The sequence below is a fragment of the Antedon bifida genome, chromosome 6, assembly GCF_963402885.1.
Source record: "Antedon bifida chromosome 6, ecAntBifi1.1, whole genome shotgun sequence".
Classification (NCBI taxonomy): domain Eukaryota; kingdom Metazoa; phylum Echinodermata; class Crinoidea; order Comatulida; family Antedonidae; genus Antedon; species Antedon bifida.
Genome location: NC_136231.1, coordinates 24,142,093 through 24,170,065, shown reverse-complemented (window position 1 = coordinate 24,170,065; position 27,973 = coordinate 24,142,093). Strand labels below are relative to the sequence as shown.

The 27,973-nt window shown below is 32.9% G+C and overlaps 3 protein-coding genes and 1 long non-coding RNA gene across 6 annotated transcripts; all 4 read left to right on the top strand.

Moving 5' to 3' along the window:
• The first annotated feature begins 98 nt into the window (after positions 1-98).
• Positions 99-8,168, top strand: LOC144844564 (interleukin-6 receptor subunit beta-like). Its single transcript, XM_078701533.1, has 11 exons — positions 99-244; positions 988-1,091; positions 1,499-1,604; positions 2,152-2,315; positions 3,286-3,434; positions 4,681-4,828; positions 5,251-5,330; positions 5,616-5,733; positions 6,094-6,204; positions 6,720-6,850; positions 7,216-8,168. The coding sequence occupies exons 2-11, from the start codon at positions 1,013-1,015 to the stop codon at positions 7,390-7,392; spliced, it is 1,263 nt and encodes a 420-aa protein (XP_078557659.1). The 5' UTR covers positions 99-244; positions 988-1,012; the 3' UTR covers positions 7,393-8,168.
• A 3,549-nt stretch (positions 8,169-11,717) lies between these two features.
• Positions 11,718-12,825, top strand: LOC144845820 (uncharacterized). The gene is made up of 2 exons (XR_013612596.1): positions 11,718-11,839; positions 12,406-12,825. It is a non-coding gene; the product is annotated as an uncharacterized LOC144845820 (long non-coding RNA).
• Positions 12,826-14,614: 1,789 nt separating this feature from the next.
• Positions 14,615-16,428, top strand: LOC144845505 (uncharacterized). Its single transcript, XM_078702890.1, has 3 exons — positions 14,615-15,026; positions 15,712-15,924; positions 16,103-16,428. The coding sequence occupies exons 1-3, from the start codon at positions 14,708-14,710 to the stop codon at positions 16,273-16,275; spliced, it is 705 nt and encodes a 234-aa protein (XP_078559016.1). The 5' UTR covers positions 14,615-14,707; the 3' UTR covers positions 16,276-16,428.
• Positions 16,429-17,019: 591 nt separating this feature from the next.
• Positions 17,020-27,839, top strand: LOC144844559 (uncharacterized). 3 transcript variants are annotated; one of them, XR_013612440.1, is made up of 6 exons: positions 17,020-17,269; positions 18,445-18,539; positions 18,862-19,212; positions 19,655-20,032; positions 20,666-21,554; positions 27,183-27,839. XR_013612440.1 is itself a non-coding variant. In XM_078701525.1 (6 exons), the coding sequence occupies exons 1-6, from the start codon at positions 17,199-17,201 to the stop codon at positions 27,102-27,104; spliced, it is 1,701 nt and encodes a 566-aa protein (XP_078557651.1). In that variant the 5' UTR covers positions 17,020-17,198; the 3' UTR covers positions 27,105-27,160. The 3 variants fall into 3 exon arrangements, 2 of the variants coding, with proteins under 2 accessions (XP_078557651.1, XP_078557652.1); XM_078701525.1 differs by lacking the exons at positions 20,666-21,554; positions 27,183-27,839 and adding exons at positions 25,403-25,483; positions 26,302-27,160 and having other exon boundaries at positions 19,655-19,954; XM_078701526.1 differs by lacking the exon at positions 27,183-27,839 and having other exon boundaries at positions 20,666-21,609.
• Positions 27,840-27,973: the final 134 nt, after the last annotated feature.

The following is a 27,973-nucleotide window of genomic DNA, read 5'->3' as shown; positions in this document are numbered from 1 at the left end:
CACTATCCCAACTTGCCATGTACGTATGACTTGTTTTGAATGGAATTTCACACAATATGGTTATTGATAAACCAGTATGTATCCTTAGATACAAAATTCAACGTGATTATACATAAAGTTTTAAAAAGAAGAGACTCGGTTCAGTAGTTTGATTATGATGGTGATACAAAGCAATTTATTTACAAGGATCACTGCATTTCAATAGTAGTTGACGGTGGGCTGTTACCTCTCAGATAGTATACAGGTAAGTATGTTTTTAACTTTATAATGTTAAGTTAATTATAAATTACAATCAGAAGAAACACATACATGCTTGTTTTTTGTTATGTAATTTATTTATTATTCAGATGTCAAGATGTACATTGGCATGCTTGTAATTGGTCCTTTATTAAGTATAGCCTTACGTCTACTTCCGCATAACATAGACTGTTAGTTGTGGAGTTGTCACCTACCCTTTCCAATATTTTGGCGATTTAGATCTGAATAAAAAATATATATCTAAATAAATATAGTATATATATTATATAATACGCCTATATGTTCAGAACTGTATTATTTTTGACAAAGATTGATTATTATTAAGAACATTATTCAAACTATAAAAAAAAGAAAAGGTGTGTCTGCTGCATCAAACTTTAATTGTAAAGCTCTGTCTACACTATCAAACTCTATGTGACAAAAAAGTGTGATGTGCCCAACTATGGCAGTGATATGCCCAAATATGGTAGTATGACATCATCCTTTTCATATATGGGCACATCACATGTGTTTGTCACATATAGTTTGATAGTGTAGACAGAGCTTTTAAGAGAGATAATTACACTAGAACTGTTGTAGAAGGCCTGAATGTCGTCATATTTTGTGCCACAATCAAATGTTAAAGTCGCTCCTCGGTGACACGTCACATCATCACAGAGGCATTAATTTGATAATTCGCAGTGCATAAAATAATATTTTAATAATAATAATATTTTATTTGTATTTTAGAGTGGCAAGTTGTGGATGTACTGTTATGAACTGGAACAAAACATTTGGCGTGGCTTTATTTATTAATTTACTTGATCTCGTCATATTATTAGAAACACAAAACCGTAAGGCATTTTTAAATTTAAAAATGTGTAAAATTTAGAATAAAATACTTATCATACGACAAAATCAGCTCGGTTAAGAGCAGTCTCTTTCCTGGTTAATAGCATGCTCAGAACCACTCTTCAATGCTTGTGTAAAATGTATGTTGTTTTAGTTCGGGTGGGTATTGTCAATTTCAAATTGGAATGCACGGAATAATGACGGTACAATGGAATGCGTGCAATAGTATAATGTGCAATGGTATAACTATCAATATGTTAATTTAAATGGTATATGTCATTTTGATAGCCATTTTGGGCAATTGTGCTTAATTAAGAGCAAATGAACAATCCAACGTTTTATAAAATGTTAGAACCTCACAATTACACCTGTAGGCTTCTTACATTATGAATTCTTTATCTTTTTAAAGTGATACCGAGTGCCACCAATCTGACCTGTTTTGGCTATAACTGTGAACATTATGTGTGCACGTGGGTTCCTGGTGATGAAACTATGGAATACGTAGCCAGATGGAGGTAAGTTAGTCCTGAATTTGCTAACCACCATACTGCGCACAAATTTTGGCCCGCACAATTTGCTCTGTAGTTATCAACTATCATAGATTGAGCTTTGTACCAACTCTTTAGATGCAACACAAGAACGTTAAGCGCGACGCAGGTTATTTTTAAAACCAATAATCACGACGCGATGAATAAAGCGTGGTTCCCACTAGCGACGCAACACAAGAACGTAACGCAACGCAAGTGAATTGACAAATCACAAGCGATGGCTTATTCGCTTGTGATTGCTAACTGTCTATAACTTCGCTTGTCATTGGTTAAAACGCTTGCGTTGCATTTACGTCGCTGCGTTGCGTTCTAGTGGGAACCACGCTTTACCTGACTTCCATTGCGCTTACGTCATCGCGTTGCGTCCTAGTGTGAACTAAGTTTGATTCAACTACGGACGCAACGCAAGGACGATGCATCAACAAATGCTTTTATATGGTCTTAGTAGTCTTTTTCCTATCAAAATTGAGCACAATGGTCACATACAACGTTTACGGTATTTTATTATTTACAGAGACGAACAAAACTTGGATTTCTGGCGTAATTGCAGACACAATGAATCTAATGCATGTATTTTTTACGGTGAAATCATTAATTATCGTATAGTTGCTGTGCAGCCTAAAGCGTATCTAGGGACCACTTATTCAATAGTTGAAATACCGCTTAACTTCGACAACAGTAAGATATGTGTTTATAATATCAATTCAATCGTAAATAATTTTACACAAACCACGTAACAACAGTGCCTACAAAGTCTATAGAATTTAAACAAAATATTAGAACGCGAATTGTACTATACTATAAACAAAAGTATTGTTTGTGTCACGCTCAGAGTGAATATAGTAGTTTGTAAACAACTTGTAGAAGAGGTATTTGAATTCTAAAGATTATTTGATCTTTACCGGCCTACAATAATATTAATAGTTATTTCAGCATTATTTTCCCAGCAGTGTACGTGTTCAAAACGGCGTTTCATACTTCACACCAGTATGCTGTTCAATCTTCTACGTTACATTTTATTTGTCAATGGTTAAATAAACAAAATTGCAACGCTAACAATATAGGCCGATATTAGATAACTTGTGATACTACTTGTTGAAAGCAACTAACAGGAAACGATCATTGCTTTTCATACAATTATTTCTGTAGTTATTCAATTCATTGCATCCGGCTTAATCCGCACCGTAGTACGTGCGTGTTACGTTTGTTTATGATTGTCTACTTGCGAATTTACATTGAAATGAGGTTCATTCATTGTAATGTTTATTTTTCTTTTCTTTTTCTTCAAATTTCAAATAAAACATAATTAAAATCAAAAGAGGGGGGCTGAACTGAGAAAGGACAAAATTAAAAAAAAAAACCTTCAAAATTAACGGAAACAAAAATGGCATTTTTTACTAATAACATTGGGGTCGTGACGTATAGTTGGTTATTATGAGTATACAGTAATAGATTCTGAAATTTGGCATAAGGAGGTTTTTTATGAGGGGTGGATGCCTGTGTTTTGTATGTAATTTGTTTTTGCATTTTTTTTCATTTTATATTTATTTTTTTACCTTTTCCATACCCACGTGTATAGCAATGGGTGAGTTGATTAAAAAAAAAATATATTTTTTTAAAATTAATTTATCATTAAATTATTGTTTAGTTATTCCATTACCACCACGGAATCTGTCAATAGTTTCAACAGCAGAGACACTAGATGCTGAATGGATCGACTCACCAGGTTTCATACTCAATAATCAACTTAACTTTATACTACGATATCGACAGAATTACTCACAATACTGGAGTTCTGTAAGCATATATATTTCTATTGTTCAAATTATATTTGTATATTATGGATATGTATTAAAACAATTCAATTCATCATCATCATCATCATCATCGTCGTCGTCGTCGTCGTCGTTGTCGTCGTCGTCAGTCGTCGTCATTGTCGTCATTATCAACAAGATGTTAACTTAAATATAATTCCATATTGAGAATTCCAAACACATTTTACAATGCTTAGAGTTTGATGTCGTAGTGTCTGTTCAATATAATAGTTGGGATGTCCAAGTAGAAAAAAGCTGAAAGTCGAACCAGATAATTATTTGTAACCAGTAATTGTACGCCCTCATCTTTGCAAAAATGTATTGTATTATATCTTTAACATTGTGTTCAATGGTCTTCAAATAGTTTCAGAAGGAAATAAAAGATCTGTACTGCTTTAAAAAGTTAAGGAAATAAGTAACGTAAATATAACGTTTATGACCCTCATGAAACAATTTACAAAACAATGTTAAAGCTCAGGTAACATCTGGTTAATTGTACATAAATCAAATATTTGTAACAGAAATCAAATATTTGTAACATAAATCAAGACAAAAAACATGAATTTCCCTTAAAATGGTCAAATGCAAAGTTTGGCAAAATTCTGCAATAAAAACCAGGAAGACCTTTTTTTAAGTTGTTAGGTAGTTTAACCTAACAAGATGGTGGATATACGGTGGGTAATTTTTGCTATAGCATGAAAATAAAACTCTGAAGTTTAATAAAAAATACCAGAACGTAAAATTCAAGTTATATTATCTATATTTAGTCATCTGATAACATTTGTTACCACACCGTTTATTTGTCAAAATTTTTTAAAAATGCCTCTCTATTTACAACATTTGTGTACAAAAGAATATAGATTTTAGTGTGTAATTTGAAATATCCCCCCACTGATAAGAAAGTGCTTATTTTCAACTAGCTTGTGTAACACAAATAAAATCCCAAAAGTTATTAAGCACAGGGAAAACTATAGACTGATAATTATCGGAATGTATGATCAATAGAAATTGTTTTCACTTGACCTTAATTAGAAATGTTTTGCCCGTACCTGACCTTAATGAGTATTCCTCTGACTGTGTTTATGTTCTATTGAACAACTAGTTTCAAGTGCATCATTTTATATGTTATCACACTTACTATAATAATGTTTGATGCTGTTACTTGGCAGAATGCTTGACAAACATATTGCTTGCTTTTTATTTATCTGGTTTACATTTGTCCTTTTCAGACACCAGAAGTAGAAACGCATTATTATAAGATAGAAGGCTTGACCCCGTTCACACTTTATGAAGTACAAATACGGGCTAGGTATCACGCAAATGATGGTGTTTACGGAAATTGGACAAGCCCTGTTATTGTGAAAACCAAAGAAGGAAGTAAGCATATTTTTAATATCAGAAGCATTACAAACATAATAGTTTTTTTTTTATATTTCCTCGAAATGTTGATGAAAATATAAAACACATCACAGCGGCGAAACCTGAATTTGCTGTATTGTTACGTTTGCTTATACAGTAACATGCAGTCCATGCCTAACCTCCTCTTATTTATTTCCTCACCATTGCATACGTGACCACAAACCACAGTTAGATTATAACGTATTCTTTAAAACTTAAACAAAATAAATGGGGGATGGGGATTGGTGGGGATGGAGGGTGAGAATGTGCAGGCTATGCAAACGAACCAGCAATTGTCATTTCATGTTACGGTTGCCTTTGCAATTCTTTTGTTGGGTGAATATGCCTCAACTCGCGTGTGCACTCACTTAATAGCTTGTGTCTTGGTACTTTTCTTGTAGACCCGTCTGGTTTGGTTCCAGTGCTACCGAAGATTGAATACAATAAAAACACATTGAGAGATGTACTTATTTCATGGATGGTTAGCTTCTTTTTTCTTTTTATTCATTCTCTATATATTCTCTACCGTAATGTATTACGTTTCCTACATGTATTATAAACGATGTGTACTACTACTGTATATGAATACTGCTTCAGGTCATCCAGGATTTTCTATATTCCCAGTGCCGTATCTCAACATACCACATTTGTCCATTGTCATAGGAAAACACTACTGTATTACGGAATTTTCCCGATTATGGACACATCTAAAAAAAACATTATCAATTCAATGAAAACATAATTTTGATTGTTTTTACTTTGATAGGAACTTCCATTGAATAATCGTCGAGGAATTCTCCTTGGTTATAACATACAACTGGAGTCGGTGGAAGGATCCCAGCAATTCCAGGTTCCAGCCAATCAAACGTCATTACTAATACCTGGTTAGTTATAGATGTAATTCTGAAATTCAAGGAAGAAAATAAAATATACATTATATAGTATAATTTAGTTTCATAATTACTGGACGGCATGAGGTAATTTCCCGAATGATAGTGAAATACAAACGGTGGGTTTTGTGGTATACTAGCGTTCCTGCTCACAGCAGCTCTTATTATAATAATGTTGATGCTAATGATGATGTAGAGAAGGATCTAGAATACATTTCGACTTAATACTGCTAAAACGTTGCCACACATGATTATTAATATATGTTAGTATTTTTATTAGCATATCTATTATGGTGTATAAAAGAGAGAGAAAGAGTTAAGAGAAACTTATCATTTGAAATTTAATTTACACAGGATTAAAGAGAAACATTAACTATACAGCGTATATATCAGCCTATAATGCTATTGGTAGTACAGAACCTTCAATTGTTGTCATTCCAACATCAGAAGATATTGCACAATCAGGTGAGAACATGATATACAGCGTGTGTCGCTTTCATTTTAAAACCCATATTAATTTATTTAATTATACGGTCATTAATATTGTATAACCAAATAAATACATTCCTGTTTGTAACTTAACAAATAATGAGTTAATATTGATAAGTTATTAAACAGAAGAATAACGTAATGAAAACGAAAAAATCTCTAAAAACAATGGATTTTATCTTATCAATTATAAGCAAATTCTTTTAAGAAGGTGTTAATCTACTATATTTCAATGGAATAGTACAATCACAATCAAACAATGTTCCTAAACATTTCTTTTCTTAAATATTTTTTTCGGTGAAATTCAAATCTAACGATGGATTATTAATCTATGATAGATAATCTTGTTTATTTGCAGTTATTTTCTTTTCTTTATTATTCCATAACAACTTGAAAAATATATATATGTTTTTTTTTAAACGATAATTTTAATCTTTTTTCTTTGCACTGATGTTTGTGCCTTTAATTTCAATACGTTTTTACTTTTTCAGTATCATTGTATGTGTATGCTATAACACTGGCCTGTGTCACAGTGGTGTTCTTACTAAGCTGTGTTTGCTGGGTTAAGATAAAAAAGTTTAAAAGTCACATGGAACCGCTTCCAGAACCACATTTCTTTAAGGTAATTAGTTGACAAACTTACTTTCATTAGGCCTACACTAACGATGGTAGGCCTACACGTACGAGAGTGACCTGCGACTCGAAGAACCAATGTTTGTTTGTGCCACCCGGTCAATGTGCCACCTGGCCTTAAGCCACTCAGTCTTTTGCAATTCAATTCAATCAATTCAATTCAATAAACTTTATTGTCAAACTCATAAATGGCTTGAAACTTTGGCTGAAAGTACACACATTAAAATTGTCTAAAAACATTGTCGCACAAACAGTAAAAAAGAATAAAATCACATAAAACAGAGAACGCCTTGTTGCCACGGCAAGCAGTCCTACAATATATGATTACATTTGTGTACATATTTTTCATTTAAGTTGGAAATACCTGATAACCAGCCAACATTTAAACCTTTATGCGAAACAGAAATATTTGATGAGTTAAAAGTCAAGAAGCCGGCGGGGCACAGTGAATCACGTGTACTGCTGGAGGAAGAAAGCGACTGTAAACAAAATAATGCAATTTCTACATACGCCATAGTAAAAGAACTGTAATCTGTCTTGTTTCTGTAATACTCGTTATGTGCCATACCCTTATATAGGCATACAGAGAATGAACTCTTTGCAACGTCAAGAAGCCGGCGGGGCGCAGTGAATCACGTGTACTGCTGGAGGAAGAAAGCGACTGTAAATAAAGTAATGCAATTTCTACATACGCCATAGTAAAAGAATTGTAATCTGTCCTGTTTCTGTAATACTCGTTATGTGCCATATCCTTATATAGGCATAAAGAGAATGAACTCTTTGCAACGCAACACGTACATTTATTGCCAAAAAAATAATATATATAGAGAGGTACAGTGCAGGATGAGGAGCATGATATTGTGATATTTTCTTTTATTTTGGACCAAAAAATAGATAATGTTTATAATTATATTGTAGGTTCCACAAATAGGCCTAACTGCCAGTTAATAACATCTTTCAAACATGACATTCTATTGAGAATAAAATGTGATATGTATAGGAAAGGGTAAACAAAAAATGGGAAAATAGTTTATACATTTTTTATTATTAAAAGAGATAGTTCTGGTGAAAATAGTGTACTGTATTTTAAAAAAATATTTTAATTGTGTTAATATGTATTATGTAGGCTATATTGGTGTGTGTAATAATATAATGTATCTTTAATTGAACACAGACGTATACTATGTTTGTAGCTCAAACCAAGATTTTAAAAAGACAATGAATTAGTACGGTGCGAAAAAAAACACATAAACGTATCGTATAAAAGCTTATTATTGATTAATAAAATACATTGACTCAGTCGGAAAGCCGCGTTGGTAACGCATCACTGATTTCATTCATTGTGAGGGCGCGCTTCGTGGAAAATGTTGGCATTTTTGCTATTTTAGTACACTTAGAAAATGGTATAATTTTGATATTAAATGAAATCAATAAACGTATTTCAATAGTTGAACTACAAGCGTAAATAATGATAAAAACTGTGATCTAAATTCCACAGATTTTTTGTTTCAAGAAATATCATTATTTTATGTATAAACTTTTTTACTTTAATTTTTTTTTAAATGATGGTAAAAAATCATTAAATTTCATATTTTCTAGATAAGGTTTCAAAGCGAATTTAAAATCCTTTCAAGATAAACTATTAAGCTATCTATTAAAATAAAAATCTAATTTTAAGCTTTCTTGGGATGCAACTCCCACTAATCAAACCAAACCTACTACATTTCTGTTCTGTTTCGATCGAAAAATCGCCATTTTGAAACTTTGTTTACGTTTTACGAAGCTGGTACGAATCGTCCCGGACCGAATCGTGTCTGTGTTCAATACGGTTTTCATGCAGGCGTATTACGTCATAGGCCTAAGATTTCAATTTGCTCCCCGATTATTGTTCTATTTGGTTTCTGAGCTAGGAAAGGCTACCTACTATAATTACTTACTTGATTTCTAGCCTAGCTAGGCCTAAAAATAGTATTTTCTAGGCCTAGCTAGGCTGAGTAATTCTGATATAATACTAATATTAGATAGGTAGGCCTACCCTAGTGAGTGTTAATAATATTAGCTGGGTATTCTATAGTCTAGGCTGGTGGTAGGTCTATCCCAGCTCTGCTCATATACGGTACCAAGCAAGAAGAAGCCTGAAGGAGAAACTAGGCCCAGAACAAATAAAAAACTGTTAAAAAAACAATAAATGGAAAAACAAAAAAAAAATAACCCATTTTCAATTTATATATGGGGAATGTTTTATAAAATCGGGCATGTTTGTTTCAGAGACTCAAACGTGTATTTTTATATGGTCATGTTTTTAAAAAAGATAATTATGGGCCCAGCTGAAACCAAGATATAAAAATATAAGTCCATCATTTACTTGAGTATTGTTACAGTGATTGGTTGGTACTCAGTATTTCAGTATCTGGCAGTAAATGTCACACTTGTATATAAATATTACTTTATTAGATACAACTTGCATTTCACACAAGCAACCAATTTTTTTTTTACGTATACAGAATGTGAAAAAGCAGTTTTTAATACAAATATCTTTCAAACAATACTGATATAAATAGTAAATACTACTACTGTATATAAAAACTTGCTTTTATTTAAATAGCACCTTGTTCATCAAACATAACAAACTAGCTAGGCCTATCTTTATGACATTTTTATGATTACGTTTGTGTATAGATACAATTTGTATACCTATGTAAAGAATATAAAGGTCAACGTGTATGATATATCTTCAAAAATATATTAAGAAACTGAAATTGACCGGATAAACGAAACACAGCTATCGATACTAAATCATAACATAAAAGTAAAACTGAAAACAGAATAATAATGGAAAAGAGACGTTACAACCAAGTTACTGCAAGAGTTCCATAATTCGTTATTTCAGACCCGTTCGGTGTTCGGTAAAATAATCCGAGCATGGGCAATACTTGATATAAGATAACTTTGGATTGTTGAACCTAATTTTAAACAAGTTAGTGTCGAGATGGTCAGAAAACACGAATCTATAAACAGAATCATTGAAATCTGTTTAATAACTGTTAGAAACTATAACAAATTTTTTAGTACTTAATTGATATGATTCTGTATTTTAAAGTTGAATGAATGTACAGTATTGGTCAAGTTCTTTTTAATAATATAAACCAACTAACGTCAGACAGATAAAAAAGGGATTTATAATTATAGATGTGTTTGTATTTACAAAGGTAAATAAAACAACTGGCCATTCGTGAAGTTCTAAATTAAATCTACCACTCTGTCATTTTAATTTATATATTTGTGTTTTATAGTGGTTTTGATTGTTCAGGTGTGAATAATTGCTACCTGATATACCCTGAAAATGGAGAATGGAAATACAAAGATCCAAAAGGACAAACGCATAATGCAGGTGCTGCAGTCATAAGTTTTATTTATTAACTAATGTACTTTAATTGCTAAAAACACAATACATAAAAGGGAAACAATACAAAAGAGAAAGACATGTATCTCCGTGATGATACAATTATAAAAAACGCGTCAAACCCGTTCAAGTTAAAATCCGTTCAATCCGTTAAAACTAGTCAAATCAGTTAAAAATGTAAACCTCCCGAAATTGTTAAGGACATGAGTCTGAGAATATAAGAAAAAAGTTTAAATAGCAGATAAATTAATTATTAACGATAATTATTGCATTTTGATGAGCCTTATTAGATTAAAATGTTATTTTGGTAGCCCTAATTGTCAGTGTAATTTGTTTTGTTTGCAGGTATATCCGTATACAGAAACCCCAACTGCTATAAATTTATAAAAGTGAGCCATAAAGAAAAATCGTGTATTGATGCTCAACAGGAATGTGCAATTGTTGGTGGGACTATCACTGTTATAAATAGTGAAGCTGAATACAACCAATTAATAGAGAACGTAGAGCTTGTTCTACGCGTCAGGTCTAATAGTAAATTTAATGTCCATGTAGAATCAGAACTACCTCAGAAAAAGCTGAAGAAGGGATGTGTAATAATCGATGTGTATGATGGAACATTTTCAAATACCGTAACTAATGAAAACATTGATTGTTCAGCAACTCATAGGATAAACACCATTATCTGTGAATCTACTGGTGAGTATAAACAACATGTTTACAATATTATTACATGCATACCCAACTAATAACGTTAACTTTTTATGACCAAGTGAAACTAGCTAATGTATCCATTATATTGAACGAGTAGGCTTAATGTGGAATGTTGCTGCTATTATTACGTCAATGAAAATAATAAAAAAGGAAACAATATATGTACTGTACTGTCGATTGAAATAAACTGAACATACCACGATTGATTAAAATAAAACATATTGTTGGCGTTTGATGAGAATATCATACTCTGGCTTATAAATCATACCTTGTTTGGGTAGTAATGCATATGATTATTATCAGTTTGCTACTATTGTCAGATTAGTACCTTACCTTAAATGTTTACTTGTCCGACCAAGCAAGAAGTGAATGACTTATCATTCATTATTGAAATATCTAAACTTTATTATAGAGTTAACTCCTGGAATATGCCAATTAACGGCAGAAACGACAACGCCACGATTGGATCTACAATTTTTTTTTTAATTGTCCTCAACTATGCAAGAAGATGAATTGAAAATTGGAACATGTATTTTTCATTAATTGAAATATCTAATCTTGTTATAGATATAAATCCTGTAATATGTCCATCCGTGACAATAGAAAACGCTCCAACACCGCTTACCAGATTAAAGTCAGAAACGACAACGTCACGATTGGATCTAACAACTCCACGATTGGATCTAACAACGACTTCTAGTGCCACTGTTAGCAACGCGAATTCATTTACGAATACCAAATGTCGTGGTCTAGTGGTTGATATCATAATTGTGTCGTCTGCTGTTATAATTACTATTGTTGTTATGTGTTTCTTAATCTTTTTAAGAAACAAGTTGAAAACATCAGGAAGAAACCATAGTAGAGGTACGCAACGTTTTCAAACAAAATACAGCACTTGACACTGACACTATGTTGTCTCTTTTCGAATACGTTATGTCAACGCTTTTCTGCAACCCAACTGTTTTCCTCATTTTGTTTTGAAAACTAATTTTTAGACATGAATTGGAGTGTACATTTAACACATTGACATACAGCCTAACGTCCAATTCTACAAGATTACCCGATAATCAGTGCTGTATCTCCACATACGACACTATAATTATTCCCATTATCATAGGAATATTTGGTAATACAGCATCTTACTGATGATAACATGTGGTGCCTGTATCATGTAAGATTAGATTGATAGGATACTAGGCAATACATGTGAAACACATTTGATGCTGCATTACCGAATATTCATAATGATGAGAAATCTAGATACAATCGAGAATCAGGTGAACGTATAAAGTCGCAAAAAACAGCGATACGTACACTACTCGCATAGGCCTAAATGTGGTCCGAATTGGCCACATGTTGGTTTAGTTACAAACTATACAGATGAGCGTACTCTGGTGGTCAATATTAAATGATAACATTTATCTTTGTAGATTCTGAGGTTGACAGTAAATCTATTAAACAAGATACACACCAGAATGAGTTGTACCAGCTAAGTTCGCAGAAGTATGGTGCTGTTGTTCCATCAATTGACCAGAGTACATTGTACCATGACATTGTCGTTCCGGCAAAATCTGAGCAATGTGTTGATGATCCAAATAGTTCATACATTGAAATCATTAATTAAAATTATTAAACATTATTTTCTAGTACAGTAAGTCATCATGAGTAGTCTTGACGCTATAACAGTTTTGCTGACGGGGATAAAACGATTTTTGTATAATGCTCTTTCTGATCTAATCATATTGTGAAATAGGATGGAATAAGGGGCCATCTCTTTTGTGAATACATTTATTCGTTACTAAGCTTAATATAAATGTGATGCTGTTTTTAATGTAGCTAAATTTGGTTTTGAACAAGTTTAAATTGAAAAAAAGATTGTTCTTTTAGTACAATTTCTTGATCTACAATCAATAATATAGGCCTAGATACATTTGAATTATTACTGATTAAATCGCTGACTTTGGTTTCTGATATTTAGAGATTTAGATTTGAAGTCGAAAGCAATTATAGAATTGATAAAAGTTAAGAATACAATTATTAATTTATGTACTTATTTTATATTTATATTAATTGTATTAATCCAAGGCAAATTACTGAAAAATGACAATGCTGTGGGTATCAGTGGCTCAATGGAGATACAAAGTAAAATAAGTAGAAGCCTAAATCAGAACGATTCAGATTTATTTATATAAAACCTATCATCGACTGATGATGCATGATAGCAACATTCAAACGGTGTCGGAAACTACAGTTAGCGACAAACGTGACACAGCACGCTTCCTCTTTTAAGTATTAAATGTTCAGACAGGTTTCGCTGCCGGCCCACCATAACAAAGACAAGATGATAATGCAGTCGATTAACATTGTCTTAGCCTTTTCTTACCAACTTGTGTTAATTGGAGCACAGTGTCCCCCGTAAGTAGACATTTTTCTATTATTTGTTTTTAGTGGGTACTGAATTTTCGTAAAGTAATCTAAGAAACAAAAACGTTTTAGTGGTTGTTGGAAGGATACAGTTGGCAACGGTTGGAATGTGTATCGTAAAGCAGGCTTTTCACCCGATTCTCGGTGATGTTATCTTCACATACGAAAATAGTTTTCAGTAATTTAGCATGTGTATCATATCTTAGGTTATGGTCTACGAGATGATATATGTGAAACAAATGTGATGTTGTATTACGGAATGTTCTGATACTGGGGAAATCTAAATACACCACCGAGAATCGGGTTGTCTTTTATTCAAATAATGTACTATCAGAAACAGGGAGAACAATATTTGGAGGTGATTTCAGATGCCTTTTTTGCCACCATATTGGATCTAAGATGGTGTATAGTTTAAACCTTTCCAGTACAATTCCAGTCATTTTGATTCCCAATGTGTAGTATAAGGAACAAACGCACAAACTCTTATTATACTGTAGATATTATGTAAAAAGGGAAACAAATATAAAATAACCTAAACTTTTGAAATAGTATGAATATAAAAAATAAATAGTATTCATGTTGATTTTATTTTTCAGTAATCTTATAACGAATCAAACTTTAACTACATAAAATAATTTCGGGAATTTTTTAGGGGATTTTGTCGTGTAATATTAAACTGCCGAAGGAAAGCATACGCGGTATCGAAAGTACCGAAACAAGCTAGCATTACATTAGTGTTAATCTTTTGTTTTTATTAGTGGTTTTGAGTGTTCAGGTCCGAATTGCTACCTGATATACCCAGAAAATGGAAATTGGAAATACAAAAGAACAGATGGAAAAATTGATAGAACAGGTATGAGATTAAATGTTTAAATATGTCCATGACAGTGCGAAAATGGGCATTGATGTTGATATGAGTTAGATTCCATTCAGCTAATATACTGTGTATATAAATAAAAACAATAGGCCTAATCATACTAAATATATATAACACATATAATTAAGTTATAATCATCATATTATAATTTAATAATTATTTTACAAGAGCATTTTATGACAATTATATTTTCATATGAAATAATGAATGCACGAAAAAAAAAACCAACTTCAAACAAATAACATGGGTAAAACAGTACTTTATAGATCAATCCATGTAGTAAGTAACTTAAACCATGGTCAAACACATACACTGCCTTATGTATATGAATTATCCGCAAAGATTGTATAAAAAAGGAGCAAAACGTTTATCAAGGCATACATTTTTTTTAAGGGTTCAACGTATACAACGCCCCCAACTGCTACCAATTTATGGAACTGCAAGAGAGTGAACAAATATCATGTACCGACGCACAACTTGAATGTGAAAAGACTGGCGGCAACATCACTACTATAAATACCAATGATGAATACGATCAATTGGTAAACAATATTGTACATATCACTAGCGTTGGGACAAGGAGATCATTCCATGTTCACGCACAATCAAATCTTATACTGAAGGATATCAACGAGGGGTGCGCAATACTCGATGTTCACGATGGAACTCTGATATTTGATAGTTCATCAATACAGAATGTCAATTGTTCAACAACTCGTTTGGTAGACACTATTATGTGCGAATCTACCTGTAAGTCGATCACAGTCTTTTACCAATTATTAATATTTTCACGTGGATATGTACAATAGTTCTGTTTTGCCCCGAAAATAATAATTCATCATTTATTGAATTATTTCAGAAAAATTACAAAAAGTGGCACCAATAAAAGTACTGAAGGCATTGAACATTTCTATATGTTATGAATATTTTAAAAATCGATTTGATTAGATTTTTGAAATAATAAAATAGATCAAATTGCTACGTCATTTTTAATTATTCTATGTATGTCTTATGCTGACATTATTTTGGAATTACCTGTTTCTTGTATCATTTATTATTTATGTTGATATCGTTTTTTATTTATACTCATATTGCTATCTAAACATTCAAAATACCTACGAATAAAACTAATAAAAAAATACCTTCCAACGAAAAACAAAACACGTGCTCTATTTCGATAGACACACTTTTGTATGCGTTTTGTGAGAAGGTGCAATTCCTGTGTCAATATGCCAAATTATGCCCAATGCTATAAAATGAACTGTCTGTAAATGTGTATCGACAATGTTTAACATGGTTTAACATAATGACATGATCATTTTTGTATTTTAATGTTTAAAACCTTTTTCTAACTATTATGTTATATTTTTAATAATTTAATCACATTAATTATTCTGTGAGTTCTAAATTTATAGAATGTTCAATTTTTGTTTAGATTTAAATCCTGGAATATGCCCAGTATCTTTAACAGCTCACACCAGACTATCAACAACAATAATGTCATCAACACAACCGCTAGTTATGAAATCACAATCAAATTTAGTGGTTGATGTGAGCGTGTCGTCTGCTGTTATACTCATTGTTATAATCATTGGAGTTTTTTTCGTTCGACATAAGATGAATCAGACGAAAATTATGAATAATAGAAGTAAGAAAATATTACTTTCTTAATAATAACGGTTTATTTTTAAATTAAAATTCATTTGGAAAACCATTCTTATTTATACACGTGTGATCTACGTATCTATATAAATTCGAAAGACCTTATCGAAAATATAGTTAATTTGTGTGTTGTTTATTAAGAACAATTCTGATCATCTTCGCAGATTCTCAGACGGATAGTAAACCAATCGTCGAAGATACACATCGGAATGAATTGTACCAGCTTAGTCACCGTGATAGGCCAACTGCCGTTCAATTGTACGATGATACTGTCGTACCTGAAAACGTTCAGCGGGGTTCTAAAAATCCAAATAGTTACTACACTGACGTCATCTAATTTCAAAATTTATATTAATGTCGCACTGGTAGAATTTTATAGATGATCAAAAATGTTAATCATTTCTTCCCTGGTAATATACATTTTGGATGGGATACAACTGAATGCACGCACGCTTGTTGTATTTAATCAAGATATCTATTTATCCTTAATATTTGTTTCTGTATGTTCTCAAATCAGTTTTAACCGTTATAAACGACAAGGCTTGAAATTAAATTAAATTAGTGGTATATTAGAAAAATACGCCGAAAGTATAAACGAACTAATTGGTAACGAACCTGAAAGGAGATTATTCTTGAGATTTAAAGATTGTACTTCGAATTTTATTAAAAATGTCAATTAATTATCGTAATAATCGAACAAGGAGTATTTGACTACAGTAATACTTACAGCAGTAACTTGATATTTGTTTGTATATTCAACGGTGCAGATCCGTTTTTAATAGGGGTCGGGGGGGGGGGGGGGTCGGGTGGGGAGGAGTTGGTGGGTTTACAAATTGAAACACTTTGCGAGCGCCACCCGATTCTGCCACTGGTTATATTCACGCAAAATCTATTCTTCTTAGATACTGTATTTTCTGAAATACATAGAAGTCTTACTTTCTATTTTATTTCAACAATTTAATGATTTTGCTGTTAAAAAGTGAGGGGGACAATCTCCCACTAAAATATGTGGTGGTGGGGGGGGGGGGGGGGAGGAGGGAGTGGGGACATGTCGCCCCTCCCCCTCGGATCGGTGCGTCGGTGTGTATAGTCACAGAATAAATATAGAATTGAATTACACGGAAGTAAAGAATATAATTTCGTACATTTTTGTTTGTGGAGTCTAAGGGTTACTTATTACCATGGCGATACCACGTTATCACTTACAATTTCCGGGTTCATTTAAGATATCGGTAAAGACGAATGAAGTAGGCAAAAACAATGCAGGAGATGTACAGTATACTAACCCTGGGATTTCATATTCTTATCATCACTAAGGCAGAATGTCCTCCGTAAGTTGGTGTAGTATAGCTGGTTATGCTTAATTCATTAATGACAATGTACAGATATAGGGCAAGGTATTCATCTGTTTGCTCTCAGCTCAGTTGTGCTTGAGTTTTGACGAGGCTTCTTGCAAATCATCTCGATGTTTCGTTCTATTTTGTTCAAACTTCGTCACGATCTCATACACCCTGTTTTCAAGACTCTTCTGTCCTTGGCCAGTGATGTACGTAACGCAGAGGCCTGAGGCCCTGTATCACCCACTAACGTAACAACCAACCACTAATGTAACATTAACCACTAACGTAACAAAAATCAACCACTAATGTAACTATTTCATTGGCCACTAACGTAAATACAGTTTAACCACTAACGTAACAAACTTCAGGCCTAACCACTAAAGCTTGGTTCCCACTAGCGACGCAAAGCAATAATGTAACGCAACGTAAGTGATTTGACCATGGAGGAATTGACCAATCATCTAGTGGAAATGTCAAAGAATCTTAAGATGCCAGGTTATTTCATCATCTATGTCTGTTTAGATGAGAGGCAGCTGAACCTGAAATGTTTAACATTATTCAAGGTTTGTCCATCAATTGTGATGCTGGCATGTTGGTGTTCATCTGGATCCAATCCAGGTTTCCGTTGACACATGATCTCGGTTTGTTGGTGTTGAGCTTCAGTCCAAAATCAGAGTATGTTAGTTGAAATAATTCATTGCCAGCTGTTGGTCTTCCGTATTCCCGACTATCATCTGCATGTTGTAGCTCTTTTACTGTTAAGGTGGTCATCTTCTTCATGGCATTCAGGCCCTAGGTAGAAGAGTTGTCCATGAATTCTATAGCATCTGGTTAACAAGAAGGAGTACCACTGAAAAAATTTTGAGAAGAGGCTGGAGCACATCCTTGTTTCCTTCTTTCTTAATTTCGAAGCTTTCAAATGATTCACCATTTACCAAGACTGAAACTGTTATATTATCATGGAGGAGTCTGATAATTTTGATGAACTTTTCTAGACATCCGATTCGTGATTGATATGCCTATCAATTTATGTTTTATTTATTTTTATATATTGTATTAAACATATTTTTGTTTACAGAGTAATTTCCTCATGTGATTGTGATATAAACTAAAATAAGGTGACGTTCTTGTACAACAAAATATTATTATGTTTTGATGTTTTGTAGTGGATTTGGTTGTGCAGGTACCGATTGCTACCTGATATACCCTGAAGATGGACATTGGAAATATCAAGATCCAGAAGGAGACACGTACGATGCAGGTCAGTCAAAGTCAATATTACATGTTTTTTTAATAAATATATACGAAGTGCAAACAGCCACGAGTATACAGTCAAAATTATTACGTAATGAAAGGAAATGAGATATATGACAAAACAGTAGTAAACCATATACAGATTAAATGTTATAGTCTTTAAAAAACTGGATTAAAACTTGAAATCTTAATCCAAGAAACGAAACAGTGTGATTGCCTAGATATAGTTTACACGGAGAAATATAAATACCTATATCATCCGCCATCTCCTCCTATCTATTAAAATTTACTCACATTCGTTCAACACCGGAGTTTTATTTTTATTTTAGAAAACAATGTGTACAGCAATCCCAACTGCTATACATTTATAAGAACTACAGAAAGAGAAGAATCGTGTGTTGATACCCAAGATGAATGTGAACAGATTGGTGGCAACTTGACTGTAATAAATAGCGAAGATGAGTACAAGCATCTGGTAAACAACGTTCTCCATATTCTAACAGTTGGATCAAAAATCACTTTCAACGTCTATGTCGAGGTTTCTCCAAAGAATAACGTAGATGTTGGATGTGCAAAGATTGTAGTAGATGATGGAATTTGGAATTGGAATGATATATACATTGAAAACAAGGAATGCTTCACAGAAGAAAATGTAGACACCATTGTTTGCGAGTCTTCTGGTAAGATATTGCTATTGATTAACCGCCATTTTAAAATATCAATGTTATAAATAATAAACATAAACAAACAAAAACCGTACCTTTTCATAATTATCATTATTGTTTTCTGTGTCGCTATCTGCATCGTAAGTGTTCTAATTTGATTTTAATCATATCTCTTGGGTTTGAATATGAGGGTTAATATGTCTTAAAACATTTTATTGTGAAACCATAAATGGTTCTGGACACTTTTAGACACAAAATTATCTCACCCATAATTTTAAACAGATGGAGAAAAATACAAAATATCATGATAGCCGTGATTTTTCATTATCCTATAGTTTTGACTTGTTACGACAGTACAAAATTATGATTGTACAAGCTCCTCATTATTGGATCATGTTCTAGATTTTTGTGAAGTGAACTTAATGACAGGCCACTTTGTTTTTTATTTTGAATGCAGTTGTAGATCGTGGGATTTGTCTAGTGTCAACTGATACATCGACTACGCAATTGGCATCGTTGGTAACTACTACTCCATCAGACCTGATAGTGACGTCTGTATTGATGATATCATTGATGTCTACTTCTTCATTAGACTCGATATCGACGTCAAAAGTACCTTCTAAAACATCTATTACCTATCCAATTGCGGTCACACGACAGACTACTTTAGATCATTCGCATGTTACGTATGTAGATAGTGATAATCAAAATACTAATCATAATTTGCTGGTTACAGTCGGAATTCCTTTACTGTTTGGTGTTGTTGTATTAATTGTGACGTTCATGTGTTGTTTCATCCGATACAGAAAAAACAAACAACTTAGTAAACATGAAGGTATGTGAATTATGGTAATTTATTTATCTATTAAACACTAAAAGTCCAGCAAATTTCCGAGTTGCCTATTCTAAAGACAATTTATTACACAGCTACCGTACTCCATTTATGATTACGAGTTTTTACATACATTTATTTTAAACTAATCTCACTTTGATCAGATTGACCACCACACATTCTATGTAAGACACTCCAAATAGATACTGTATTCCTACCAACGTGGTACCTTATAACACATTTTATTGTTAAATGTTTTATCAATATTACTTTGTTCAGTATTAAATAAGCTTGTTAGGTATTTCCTTTCATAGTAGACTATCGGTTTACCCGTACCATTGCTGGACAGGCATCATCTAATTAGTAAATTTATGATGATCTGGGACCTGATGTACAGAATATAGCTATAAATTACCGAACGCAACATTCGGCAATCGCAATGAAATTAGTCTCTTTTGTCGCAACAAGTTGTCGTCGTCCTAACATAGCCGAATCAAAAGCTACTCTAGTTCAAAATGACGCGAGTATCCCCGGTCGTGTGGTTTAGGGTTATTGTTGGGTTATAGTGCTAATATAAAAGTATCTTTCAATACATTAAACATTTTGTTTAAAATTATTATTTTCCCTTTACAATAGGAAATGTCTCGTACTCTAATGGTGCAATAAATCATGAGCATTCTATATCAGAAAATCAACATCCATGCGAAGTTGAAAATATTCTATACGATACAGGAATGCAACTACAATCAACAAGAGATGTACAAAAAGATATATTGGAATCAAGTGACGAGCGAGAAATGAAACAAGATGACAATTTGCAATCAGCAAAACAAAATGGAAGTAGTAGGCACAATCGTAATGAAGAATTTGAAGATGGGCTTGAAAGTGCAGAATCAGTTTCCGTTGAATGCGAACTCTACAATGCCCTTGATATCGCGGACATTCAACATCTTCAGTCCAAAAGAGATATCGAAACATCACAAGTAAACACACCAGTTTTCACACAAGATGGGGGCGACGATTACGATATTCTAAATACAACTGATTTGCAACAAAGAGCACAGGTGGAAAACGCAGGCGACTTCCAAAATGGATTTGACGAAACTCTGTACGCAAACACTGAAGGTTTAACAGATGATTGCTACGTTTATGATACCCTGAATGCTGAAAACATGAACCGAGAACCTTGTGGTGAGAATAGAAAAACTGATGGTGAATATGACTTGCCGTACTCAACTATAAACAATCATAGTGAAAAGAATAATGGCGACAAGAATGGAGATATCACAGTATGCGAAAAAAACGAGTATGGAAAGCTGAATACGCCAGAGAAGGTACCATCAGAGGGAATGTACGCTTACGTAGACACAGAACTTCCATTGAATCTTGTGGAAGAAAATGCCTATGACAAGCTTCAGCGCAATATGGCATTTTAGATATTTATTATAAAAACAATCCTCAATAGATAAACAATAGTTGGGGAGGGGAAAGATGTTAAATTTTCTTTGAAAGTTCAGCACACTGTGTAATATAAAATAGATTTACGCTTTTCCTTTCTAACATAAATAAATACAAACAAATACAAATGAAAAGAAACAATAGAGAAAAAATGTTTTCTTGATTCTTTCTTTTCTTCACTGATAGCTTTTTGTTATTTGTATTGGATGAAATAAATGTTCTTTATTCTTAAGATAATATAAATCGAAATGCAAAATGGCGAAGCTATAGTATATCACTGGATAGATCTCACTAGAGATACAAATTAACAAGGCAACAATCATACAGTATAAACCCATCGGAATAAATGATTTCATTCATTTCTTTATTTCGGATATCATAATCAGTATTAAATTAAAATGCACAGACTCTATAAAAGATATAATGAAGAAAAAAGAATAACAATGCCTACATAAGGTATGTCTAAATAATATAAATTACATCTACAAATTAGCTGAGTAAAAATCGAACAACCTACATTTTTTGTAAACCCGGGCATGCGTACTAATCCGCTAATAAAATCATGCATTTGCGAGCGTCATGACTCTCTATTATTATTATAATTATATAATTGTTAACTAAACACAATGGCAGAGCTACAACTGGGATTTGCGCAATAACAGCCTAAAGGCATATTGTTGTAACACAAAATGTTCCTTCCTAATAATTATATGCCTACCTATAAATATAATATCGCGAAACGTTGGTCTGTATCAAGATTAGCAGACAAATAACATTACAAATTAATTTAATACATAAAAAAGTAGATTTATTATAATATATTCAAGACATTTTATTTCTAATACTAAAAGTGCAAGTAATACGTAGAAAATACAATGTTTATTTAGGCCTACTCAAAAGGTTATTACACAACATTTCCGGGTTCAAGGTGTGTTTAAGTGATCTACTTGGACGAAATAAAGTAGGCCTGCAAAATGAAGGTGTTCATATTAGTCCTAGCTTGTCAGTTTCTTATCGTTTGGGCACAGTGTCCTCCGTAAGTCAGTCTATACTTATTTCTTTTAGTATGTACATTTTATAACGAGACTGCAGAATTTCTATATCGCTAGATGTCACATCATACTATAAGGCTTACGAAAAAGTGTTAACATTTAATATGCTTTTTTAATGACGAGAAATACAATTGAAGTACAAATAACTACTACTAACCATCAGAAACGATACCAATATTGCTGTATCGGACAACGTGATTTAATCAGTATTAGGATAGAACACAGGAATAACATTAGATGTCTTAAACTTAACCCTGCAAAATGGCACAAAAGCGTACGTAACCTGGTGGAACTTTAAACATAAACCTACCATAAAGTTTCCTGGTTAATCTTATTTGAATCAGCGATAAAACTAAATGATTATTTCACTTCAATATGCTGTCACCGCCATTAGACTTAAAAGCTGTACCAGCCATCTTACCTTACCGTTTGTAACTTACTGATGGCTGCCCATTTGACTTTTATTCGTGATTATGCTAAAATATGCGCTATTTTATTTATTTTTTCTTACTTATCATGTTCTTTGTTACTTAAATTGACGTTATCGTCACCGTCATAATTGTTATTACTATTTGTGTTTTATAGTGATTTTGATTGTTCAGGTGAGGATTGCTACCTGATATATCCTGGAAATACATTCTGGAACATCAAATATCCAGATGGAAACACATATAGTACATGTATGTTTATAATTATATGTTAACAATAATTGCTTTTTATACATGCAAAGAAAGTTTTTGAACTGAAAGTCACAAAAATGGCGAACTAGTTTTCAATTTCTTTGTTTACTGATTGCAATAGATATAAAAACTAGGAACCTATACGGTACCATTCCAATTTAATTTTAATGTCAATATTTATGTATTTATTTAGCTCAATATCTTTTTTTAATTAATTTTAATGTTGTGTATTTCTTGTCAATATTCTAGCAAATGATTTTTTTTCAAAATTATTATATTATTTTCAAGATTACTGAAGAGTTGTCACTCGATGCCAGTAATGCTGTCACTCGTGACAAATAGGAAAGAGTAGTCAACCACACAATGACAATGTTCCATCAACTTGGTTAAATTACTAATTTAATCTAACCCCTGTCAACCGTGGCAACAAAATTGTTGATTGTAGTTAGTGCAAAAACATAAAGGACCCTTTTTCTTCATGTTTTTGATTCCTTAAAACTCTCCAGTGCTCCAATCGTTGTATCTTTCGTATTACAGAGTATAGGGCGTCTCCTTTTAGCATTGCTATCCAATTTAGCCCCAGAATAAGCCTATAATACTTATCCACAATAATAACGGCAAATATTTTAACAATACTCAAATTCAATTACATACAACCTTATTATAGATACCAACATTTACATTAGAAATTGAAAAAGAAAATATATATATATATAAACACAGCAGGCATAGAACATTAATTCTAAACCGCCCGGTGATATACTGAAATTTAATTAAATAATTTGAAACGATATCCAATCCAACGATATCCAATCGAGTTCGAACAATACCATGAAAGCCCCAGTGGTCTAATGGTTAGGACATCTGCATATCAAGCAGGCGGTCCGAGTTCGAGTCTCGGTTGGGGCGACTTTTTCTCATTCTCACAGATTTCCTCATCTTTATCGTTTCAAATTAATTAATTAAATTTCAGTATATCACCGGGCGGTTTAGAATTAATGTTCTTTGCCTGATGAGTTTATATATATATATATGTATATTTTAATTTAGACAAATATGTGTACAGCAACAATCCCAACTGTTATATACTTATAAGAAGTACAGACAGAGGCGAATCGTGTATTGATACTCAACATGAATGTGAAAAGGTTGGCGGCAACACCACAGTTATAAATAACCAGCAAGAGTACAATCAACTGACCAACGTTCTCTATTATCTTAATGATCCGTCAGTCACCTTCAATGTGTATGTCGATGGTCCTCCAAGACAGAACATAGATGTTGGATGTGCACAAATCGAAGTATACGAATCATGGTGGGTGAATTATAACAAAATTGAAAACAAGGGTTGCTTCACAAAAGATCAGGTGGACACCATTGTCTGCGAGTCTTCTGGTAAGTTAAATGTTCTTGTTATTATTAATAATAATATTTATTCGGTTATCAATGTAAAAATAACCAGGAATGAGAATAGGCTAAAGCCCAAACAGATTCTGCACTCACTCCATACAATAGACACAGTTAAGATAAAACCATATACAAGAAAAATACAAATAAACTATACATAACATGAAATATAGTGTTTTGTTACAGCAAATCATTCTTGTGTTTTGCGTTGATATCTGTAAAATGTAACATTTTCCCCACAGTGTTTTGTAGGCTTCTAGTCTAGAAAATGATCTAATTTTGGTAACAAGCGGATTAGGGTTGGGGTGGGGGAGGTTAGTATGAGGGGTATTGGGTGGTGACGGTGGTGTTGTGTTGGATTGGACGGGGGTAACATCTAGTTAAAGTCTCTGGCTATGCTTGTGAAAATGCCATAGGATTGTTATGGTATAAAACTATTTGTAGTTTCTTTTTTCTCAATGTAGTTGTTGATCTTGGCGTATGTCTTGTTTCAACAACTGATACAACGAATACGCAGTTGACATCGTTGATGTCTACTCCCGGTACTACTCCATCAGAACTGATAATGACGTCAGCATCGATGTCATCGTTTATGTCTACTCCATCAGACCTGATATCAACATCAGAAGTACCTTCTAAAACATCTACTATCTATCCAATTGGCGTCACTGGACAGACTACTGCAGATCATTCGGAGGTTACGTATCCAGATGGAAGTAACCAAAATCTTGACACCGATCCTGATTTGCTTGTTCCTGTCGGAATTCCTATACTAGTGTTTGTCGTTGTAGCCATTGTGACGTTCATGTGCTGTTTCATCCGATACAGAAAAAATAAACAACTTAGAAACCATGAAGGTATGTGAATTCGTATGAAAATAAACTTTTTTCTGGTAATTTTCTGGTAATTCACTTTAAACACCAAAATTCCAGGGAATTTCCGAGTTGAATTCATTACAGCTACTCAATTTCTGATAATATAATTATGACTAAACAAATTAAAAGTTTTTACATACTTTTATTTAGGACTATTTGTCCCACTTTGCTTTAGATTGAACATCATATTCCATGCAAGACACTGTGTTCCCACCAACGTGGTAGTACCTAACCCAATTTACTCTTTTGGTGTAAAAAAATGTTTTATTAATGTATTACATTGTTCAGTATTGAAAGTTCACAAGCGGTTTACACGTCCTTTTATGAACGGGTGATTGTAATGTACAGAATTGTAAGCTATTTAATTGCTATTATTGCTGTATCAAATATAGCAATTGTAAGCTATTTATTTGCTATTTATGGCTATATAAAGTATAGCAATTGCACAGCTATTTGTTTGCTCTTATTGCTATATCAAGTATAGCAATTGCAAGCTATTTGTTTTCCATTTATGGCTATATCAAGTATAGCACTTACACAGCTATTTGTTTGCTATTTATTGCTATATCAAGTATAGCAGTTGCACAGCTATTTCCTTGCTATCTATGGTTATGCTATTTGATGGCTATAGTTTGCTATTTATTGCTATGACCAATCCTACCCCTTAGTGTGAAATCGGTCATCGCAATACAAATTCTTTTTGTCGCAACAAGCCGAATGGCTAAAAGGGAATGAAAATCTGCTCCAGTTCACTCCCTGTGAAACATTTCATTTTAAAATCATTATTTTATCTTCATTAGGAAAAGTCTCGTACTCCAATGGTGCAATAATTAATGAGCATTCTTCATCAGATAATCCACATCCATGCGTTGTTGAAAATATTCTATACGACACAGGAATGCAACTACAATCAACAAGTGATGTGCAAGAAGTTACATTAAAACCAAGGGACGAGCGAGAAATGAAACAAGATGCAGACAATTTGCAATCAACAAAACAAAGTGGAAGTAGTAGGCACAATCGTAATGAAGAAATCGAAGATGAGTTTGGAAGTGCAAAATCAGTTTCCGTTGAATGCGAACTCTACAATGCCCTTGATATCGCGGACGTTCAACATTTACAATCGAATAGAGATATCGAAACATCACAAGTAAACACAACAGTTTTCACTCAAGATGGGGGTGACGTTTATGATATTCTAAATGTCACGGACATGCAACAAAAAGCACAGGAGAAAAACGCAGGCGAGTTCCAAAATGGATTTGACGAAACACTGTACGCAAACACTGAAGGTTTTAAAGATGATAGCGACGTTTACGATACCCTGAATGACGAAGACATGAACGTAGAATCTGGTGGTAACAATGAAAAAACTGATGGTGAATATGACTTTCCGTACTCAACTATAAACAATCATAGTGAAAAGAATAATGGTGACAAGAATGGAGATATCACAGTATGCGAAAAAAACGAGTATGGAAAGCTGAATACGCCAGAGAAGGTACAATCAGAGGGAATGTACGCTTACGTAGACACAGATCTTCCATTGAATCTTGTGGAAGAAAATGCATATGACAAGCTTCAGCGCAATATGGCACTTTAGATATTTATTATAAAAACAATCCTCAATAGATAAACAATAGATGGGGAGGAGAAAGATGTTGCTTTGCTTTGAAAATAGTATAAAATAAAATAGATTTACGATTTTCCTTTCTAACATAAATAAATACAAGCAATACAAATCTTTCTTTTTTTTTTCAATTTTTTTTTCAAAAATGATTTGTAGAACATATTATAGAATATTTAACGAACAAGATAATGGTGAAAAAGAAACAATAGAGAAAAATGTTGACCTTAATGTTTTCCTGATACTTTCTTTTTTTCACTGATAGTTTTTTGTTATTTGTATTGGATGAAATAAATGTTTATTCTTAAGATAATATAAATCCAAATGCAAAATGGCTATAGTATATCACTGGATAGATCTCACTTGAGATACAAATTAACTTCAAGGCAAAAATCATACATTATAAAGGCCATCGGAATAAATTATTCCATTCATTTCTTATTTCGGATATCATAATCAGTATCAAATTAAAATGCACAGACTCTATAAAAGATATAATGAAGAAAAAAGAATAACAATGCCTACATAAGGTATGTCTAAATAATATAAATTACATCTACAAATTAGCTGAGTAAAAATCGAACAACCTACATTTTTTGTAAACCCGGGCATGCGTACTAATCCGCTAATAAAATCATGCATTTGCGAGCGTCATGACTCTCTATTATTATTATAATTATATAATTGTTAACTAAACACAATGGCAGAGCTACAACTGAGATTTGCGCAATAACAGCCTAAAGGCATATTGTTGTAACACAAAATGTTCCTTCCTAATAATTATATGCCTACCTATAAATATAATATCGCGAAACGTTGGTCTGTATCAAGATTAGCAGACAAAT

Bases quoted from the DNA above. Each gene is read 5' to 3' on its own strand.
- LOC144844564 (XM_078701533.1), top strand. From the start codon at position 1,013: ATGAACTGGAACAAAACATTTGGCGTGGCTTTATTTATTAATTTACTT. The intron at 5,734-6,093 runs GTTAGTTATAGA...TAATTTACACAG, and splicing joins AACGTCATTACTAATACCTG to GATTAAAGAGAAACATTAAC. The intron at 6,205-6,719 runs GTGAGAACATGA...TTACTTTTTCAG, and splicing joins AGAAGATATTGCACAATCAG to TATCATTGTATGTGTATGCT.
- LOC144845505 (XM_078702890.1), top strand. From the start codon at position 14,708: ATGGAACTGCAAGAGAGTGAACAAATATCATGTACCGACGCACAACTT. The intron at 15,027-15,711 runs GTAAGTCGATCA...ATTTTTGTTTAG, and splicing joins TATTATGTGCGAATCTACCT to ATTTAAATCCTGGAATATGC. The intron at 15,925-16,102 runs GTAAGAAAATAT...TCATCTTCGCAG, and splicing joins GAAAATTATGAATAATAGAA to ATTCTCAGACGGATAGTAAA.
- LOC144844559 (XM_078701525.1), top strand. From the start codon at position 17,199: ATGCAGGAGATGTACAGTATACTAACCCTGGGATTTCATATTCTTATC. The intron at 19,955-25,402 runs GTGTTGTTGTAT...TTCCTATACTAG, and splicing joins CGGAATTCCTTTACTGTTTG to TGTTTGTCGTTGTAGCCATT. The intron at 25,484-26,301 runs GTATGTGAATTC...TATCTTCATTAG, and splicing joins ACAACTTAGAAACCATGAAG to GAAAAGTCTCGTACTCCAAT.